The sequence below is a fragment of the Triticum urartu genome, chromosome 4, assembly GCF_003073215.2.
Source record: "Triticum urartu cultivar G1812 chromosome 4, Tu2.1, whole genome shotgun sequence".
In the NCBI taxonomy this organism is placed as follows: Eukaryota; Viridiplantae; Streptophyta; class Magnoliopsida; order Poales; family Poaceae; genus Triticum; species Triticum urartu.
The window spans coordinates 585204475-585211459 of NC_053025.1; the positions used below are offsets into that span (position 1 = coordinate 585204475).

Here is a 6985-nt window from a genome sequence, read left to right on the forward strand (position 1 = left end):
ACTACCTCCGTCCATGCAAAACTAAATAAATAAATTCTACTACCTCTGTCTGGGGTTTATTAGTCATCATCATATTTTGGATCAAAATTTTACCAGATATAGTATTTGGCTATCAAAATGTTAATGCATGTCACCAGAAATTATATTGTTTGATTCGTGTTTGAACGTAAATTTTGAGTGCTATTACTTTTGTTATGTATAACTTGTATTTTTATTACTTCCTATGTTCACTTTTATAAGACCTTGAAGACATTTCAGACAATGTGCAAAACAGACTATTTTGAGTTGTCTGAAATGACTTACAAAAGTGAACGGAGAGAGTAGTTAAAATCATGATCTAAACTACGAGGGGTCTAGTAAACTAGGACGGAGGTAGTTATAGATCTAATCCCTTTCAGCTCCGTCGGCCAGCCCACGGAATCTCCTCCCCTCTGCCTGACGCTCTGGCGTGCCTTGGTTCTGGCTTTTGGTTTAGGTTAGCTTATTTTCTTGCAAGGGCGATGTTCAGGCAAATGGTGGCGTCTCACCTTCAAGTTAGTCTTTCGGGTTCCGATCCTTCTCGAGGTTGTCCGTCAAAACAGATTTGATGGAGCTTCGACGTAGTTTTCTGTCGTCTCTTTGGAGCGGTGAGGTTAGTATATCGCCTTGCATTCACGATGACGACATATGCTGTAAGGCGCTCCAGAACGATTCAAGGGTTCAACAACAACGACTGCGGCTCCAGGACGTTGGGACATGTCACATGTGCACGAAGACTTTTTGGCTGTCATCGACAAGGCCATAGTTTAGGAAAATGTGGACCCAAAAAGCTCTTCAACAATTTCATAAACATGTAAAAAAGATTATAGGATCCCGTATAATCTTGGCAACTTCTCCTGTATAATCTTCGAAACTTCTCCTCTATAAAATTTACGGGATTCAGTACAATCTCCAAAACTTCCCCTTCATCTACAGGAACATGGCGGGACGCCCCTGGTTTTTCTATTTCGCATTTTTGCCTTTTGTTTTTCCTTTTCTCTTCTTTAAAATAATCTAGGATTTCAGAAAAGTTCCAAACTATTAAAAATGGTAATTTAAAAAATATATTTGAGAAATCATGAAATTTTTGTGAATTCAACAAATGTAATGATTTTGAAAATAATGGGAAAATCATAAAATGTTCATAGATTCAAAAAAATGTTTGTGTTTTTTTGCATATTTGAAAAATGATCATGAATTTGGAAAATGTTTGTGAGTTCAAAAATTGTTCATGAATTTTTGAAAATGTTCACAAGTTCAGATTTTTTTCAGAATTTCCAGGAAAGTTCATTGATTAAAAAAATTGTTCTTCATAAAAACATAAAAATATTTGTCAATTTTTAATAATTGTTTCCATATTAAAAAAAATTCACGAGTTTCAGAAAAATGTTTACAATTTCAAAAATTATTCATGAATTTGTATGTTTTTTGGTGAATTCGAAAACTGTACATGATTCGTAAAAAAAATCTCGCCGCATGTTTATTCATTTTTTCTAGGGCTTGTTGAGTTGTTCCCTCACCACAACCCCTTTGGACCAGTTTGTGCTATGTATGTGTGTGTGTGTGTGCGGTGAGAACCTTGTTGGACCTTGTGGGCGAAAGTCTTTTCCGGTAAATCTTCATGAATTTAAAAAACGTCCATGTTATCATAAATAATGTTTGAGAATTCTAAAACTGTTCATGATTTGAAAAAATACTCACAAATTCATAAGATATACACAAAATGAATAAAAAATAAAATAAATAAAAGAAGAAAAAACTAACATGAAATAAAACGAAAATACTAAAAGAAAGAAAGAAGGAATATGAAAAAAAAAGGAGAAAACGAAGATGAAAAGGCAGAAAACCCACGAAAGAAAGCACAAAAGAAGGGTCTCTAAAACCATCCCAAAACCGAAAAGCTAGTTGGACCGGCTACGCAACGAAGGAGGCGAGGGTACTCGTTTGGTGGTGGCTGGCCTATTTGACGCATGCACGCGTTTTTTTCTGCGGGTTGTTTTGATTTGGTTTTTCTTTTTTTCCTTCTTTCGTTTTTCTTTTTCTTCTTTGAGATTTTGGTTCCCTTTTTTTCTTCTCCACATGTATTAATTTTTATTTTTGTTTTTGCAATATAGAGTGAACATTTGTCTAATATACGATGAACATTATTTCAAATATGGCGAACATTTTACGTTTTTTGTGTACATTGATCACTTTTTAATGTACGGTGAACTTTTTTCAATTATAAGGAACATTTTAATAACACACCAAACATATTTTATTATACATTGAACTTTTTATATACACCAAACATAAAATAACACATACGTAACAAATTTTGTTTAAAATACTTTTTTCTATTTTTTAATAGGTTATAAAAATATCTAGCTCCTAAAAAACATCAACCGGGTTTTTAAGCTAAGACTCCCCTGTTTGACGCCCACGGGCGTCATACATAAGCTCTCGTCCGAGAGCAGTGTCTGAAAGTAGACCATAAATCGCCCACAAAAACTTTTCGAGCAATTCATACAAAAGGATTCCTAAGAAATTATTTTGGTTCAAAAAGCAAATTTCGGTCTATTTGATGGTACGGCGGCACGATGGTGGTGGTTCGACTAACTCAAAACTAACATAGCCTCTATCAGGAAGTCACTGACGCCGTGCATTCATATCACGCGCGGTTACTTGGGGTCGGATAGTTTCTGCTTCTTTCTAGGGCGTGATACGTACAGCTCGTTTGTTCTCACATTTTCTTGCGGCCCACTACTTCTTTGCCTTCTTCTGCAAACAGAGCAGATTCACAATCATGAGAAGACCATCCTACTTTCTTCAGTATACAGCAGCAGCAGCCCACACTCGAAAATAGGTTAAGGCCTCCTTTGGAGGAATTTCATAGGAATTCTAGAGGATAGGATTTCTTATAGGATTTTTTCCTTTAGAGCCCTTTGGTTCATAGGAATGGATTCTTATTCCTACATAGGATTGGTTCCTATCCTCCACATTTTATAGGAAAATAAAAATGAGCCTAGATTTAGGCCTCTTTTGGTTCATAGGATAGGATTATCATAGGAATAGGAATTTTGTAGGAAATGAGATGGCATGTATCTCAAATCCTATGAGTAGGAATAGGAAACGAGATGTCATTTGGTTGACACCAAAGGAATTTTTCCATTGAGTCTAGGCTCATTTTTATTTTCCTATGAAATGTGGAGGATAGGAACCAATCCTATGTAGGAATAGGAATCTATTCCTATGAACCAAAGGGCTCTAAAGGAAAAAATCCTATAAGAATCATATCCTCTAAAATTCCTATGAAATTCCTCCAAACCAAAGGAGGCCTCAATGGAAAAATTCCTTTGGTGTCAACCAAATGACATCTCGTTTCCTATTCCTACTTATAGGATTTGAGATACATGTCATCTCATTTTCTACAAAATTCCTATTCCTACGATAATCCTATCCTATGAACCAAAAGAGGCCTAAAAATGGTTGGACAAGATTTTGTAGCAAAGGTAGAACGAAAGTGGTGCTACCTTTGAGGGCATGGCCACCATATCAGCAACCTCGTTATCGCCACTGGTGGCCATGGCAGACTCAGATGAACCTGCAGTGCTCCCCTGAAACAAAAACAACCAGTGCTTAGTAACTAATACTACAAGAAAAGGTGGATCATACTGACAGAAAGAAAACACAAAAGGGAAACCTAACCTTTGGGGGAATAAATGCAGCTTCTCTCGTTCTTTTGTTTCCATCCACTTTCTTCGATTGCTTGTCCGGCTTCTCTTGAAGTTTCTTTGTCGACTTCTTTTTATCACTTAGAGAATGCTTGCCATTCTCAAGTTCAATACCAGTCTACAGTATACATAATGACAAGATATTATTAATCAAACAGTAGGTAAAGAAGCCAACATTTTCAGTTGCAACTGCTACAATACAATACCCACACAGTACAAGGAAAAATCTACATAGCACGTGGGTTGTTGATTCTACTAATTCAAGTAGCACGTTGTGAACTGCACTGATCTTAGAAATTAACATGGAATGAATTATATGGTCAGCTGCACTGCTGTAGGATGGCCAGCTCGAATGAAATCATGAAGACTGCTAACCACCATAGCAGTTCATGAATTGGTGAAAAATCAGCATACCAAAAACTGTAAAACAACTGCAATAGCATGCTCTAGAAACCAAAAATAGATTGAGTCACACCTTGCTAGGCTGCTGTGGAGATGGAAAGGGTGTGTACGGCTTCTTCAGTTTGATATTCTCCCTAGAAAACAGCAAGCAACGCGCAGGCATAAGACGCAACACCAACTTTTCAGTATGAAATACGGTGCAAAATTCCTTACTTCTCATACTCTGGTAGAATCCTGCCCCAGCTTTCATTAGTCAGGGCAGGTGTTTTAGCCGGCTCACGTTCTTTTTTGAGTTCCTGATTAGTTAACAAAAACTGGTAAGTAATTTTAGGCAACAGGCATACACCTTATAACAAAACACATGTGGTAAAACCAAATCAGTCACCTGAATGTGATCCAGTGGACCCTTTATGTTATTCATGCAATCCTCTGCAATCTTTCTGACTTGTTTTAGTCCCCTTCCGTCGAGGGAACCCATGGCAGCAACAGTATTTCCCTTTCATGATAGTCAATATTTAAGCATAAAGAGTAAAAGGTAGTACACCTATAAATCTGTACTGTAACTTTGATGAAGTACTAAGGTTGAAATTATGGAAAAACCTGAACTAAGATGTAGCAGCCAGTCAAATTCTCTATGGCCTGTAGTGCACAAAACAAACATGTGAACACAGGAGTACATTAAAGGAGACACAACCACAGGACAAGAACCATATGAGAGTGATACCTTAAGGGTAGACATATTAGGTCCTAACAGACGCTCTCTCCGTTCAGAAAACCTTTTCTGTACATGGCACATTATTATTGGACTGAGTAAAAGCTAAATTCATCAAGAGCGGCAAAAGAGAATGATCTAAGGCGTAATTTAAGAAATCACCATAATCTAAATCACACTAAAAACAGAAATATTACTCCCTCCATCCCATAATGTAAAAAGTTTTCGCAAACTATGTTAGCTTGCAAAAACATCTTATATTATTGGACGGAGGGAGTAGATTGTAGAATACAAAACGAGTATTTTTATATTTGGATTCATGAAACTGTTATCGAGGAAACAGAGTATACAACACATGCAATTATGCAACTAGGTGGAACACAGCATTATCTCCAGTAAATCTATAAAATGTGAGAGCATATGTGAAAAAGACAACACTGACCTTGTAAATTACCCTAAGTAATGTAATTTAGGGGTGTCATCATAAAAATGGACAAAACAAAGTAAAAAATAAATACAACACACAGTGCATATAAGAGATGAAAAACTTCCTAACACAATTACATTGTACTCCCTCTGTTCAAAAATATTAGATTGTAGAATATCTTATAATAGTGAATGGAAGGAGTAGTAGGTAATTCTGAAACAACAAAATGCAATTAAGCATCCAGAGTCAGGAGAAAAGGGAATAGCTAAAGGTTATCTAATGTCTAATATATAATTATTTGATTAGTTCTACAACCTACTTTGACAATTAAAAATTTCTTTACATTGTTCTTCTTGTTGAAATATTTGATAGCTAGCAGAGAACCACAGCAGCAATAATCATGGTAAAGTCAAAGCATTCTGTGCAACTGCACAGAGCTGAAGTTCAAGAATGAAAGAGCCTTACCCTATTCCGTACGAGGTCACCAATCTTAATAATATCGCAGGTCATATCATCATTGAGTATTTTAATCGCCTGCAAAAAATTAGTACAGGTTTAATTTGGGATGAACAACTCCCGGAAAAAATATGATCAAGGTGTCGGTGTCAGGGACTCTAGAATAAGAATGGCACATTTAATACATATAAGGGAATGCTCTTTTTTTCATTATAGGGTACTCAAATTCTCATCCGTTAGATATTTGCCGAATGATGCCACCCGCGAGTTAAACAAAAACCTCCATAATACATATATACATTGACACATGTCAGACAGAGTTGCACAGAAGCTGAAGGGCTCGATCGATGAGCAACAAAGGATATGCTTGTGTACCTGATGTACAGGGACACTCCGCGACAGGAGTCTGGTCAGGTCCCTGGCCTTGACAACAATGTAGGGGTCCCTGGTCTTCCTGGTGGTCGAAACCGTCATGGATCCCTCACTCTGCACACGCACGTATGTACAACATCATGGGACTGACTGATCCCAAAATTTGGATATTAATTATCTATCTATTGCTTGAGAAAAAGGCCCAAACAAGTGATCAGCGTACCAAACTGAGCTTGCAGGAGACCCCTTGCTCCTTGAGCGCGCCCTTGACGACCGGCCACGCCTCCAGCAGAGACTCCTCTGCACCCGAACAAACAAACAAACAAACAGGGCACCTCAGCGATCAAATACGCTTCAATTCCATTGAATCGCAGGAGGGGGAAGGGGGGAGAGGGTCGATCGGTCGCATGCCTCTGTCTTTGGCGAAGGTGGTGGAGAAGGAGGTGGTTTCGAGCAGGGGGCCCTCGTTCGGGGAGGGCTCGAGCTTCTCCGCCTTCAAGCGGTCGGTGCTGCCGGGGCCATCCTCGTCCCAAGGCTTCCCCTTCCGACGCTGATTCTCCTCCTCCGTCGCCGCCGCCGCCGCATTGGTTCCGCCCTCCGACGCCATACCGGAGATGCTAGATTAGCTAGGGTTTAGCTGGATCTCGAGGGATTGGAGCGCGAGGAGGCGGTGTGGGTTTGGCAAGCCAGGACGAATTTGAGGCGGTGTGCGTGTTTTTTTCTTCTTCTTTTCATCATTGAGATCAAGCGTGTTTGTTTTTGGTGTGCTGGGCTGGGCAAATGTGATGGATTGGGCCTTTCGGCTCACAAGTTCGGTGGACAGTGCTGATTTTGGGTTTGTTTGGTTTATACCTAGAGGGCATATGGGCCGGGGTCAGTAATCTG

At 38.8% G+C, this 6985-nt stretch overlaps 1 protein-coding gene across 1 annotated transcript in view; it reads right to left on the reverse strand.

Moving 5' to 3' along the window:
* The window catches only part of LOC125554898 (KRR1 small subunit processome component homolog), a 29445-nt gene extending 22693 nt beyond the window's left edge, over positions 1-6752 (reverse strand). Inside the window, exons 1-11 of the mRNA XM_048718279.1 lie at positions 6512-6752; positions 6324-6400; positions 6104-6214; positions 5738-5806; positions 4858-4914; positions 4734-4772; positions 4519-4629; positions 4347-4429; positions 4207-4267; positions 3706-3849; positions 3531-3614 (exon numbers count right to left, since the gene is read on the reverse strand). Of these exons, the coding sequence (XP_048574236.1) occupies positions 3531-3614; positions 3706-3849; positions 4207-4267; positions 4347-4429; positions 4519-4629; positions 4734-4772; positions 4858-4914; positions 5738-5806; positions 6104-6214; positions 6324-6400; positions 6512-6707 (1032 nt within the window). The 5' untranslated portion in view covers positions 6708-6752. The remainder of the gene's footprint in view (positions 1-3530; positions 3615-3705; positions 3850-4206; positions 4268-4346; positions 4430-4518; positions 4630-4733; positions 4773-4857; positions 4915-5737; positions 5807-6103; positions 6215-6323; positions 6401-6511) is intronic.
* Between the last annotated feature and the right edge of the window lie 233 nt (positions 6753-6985).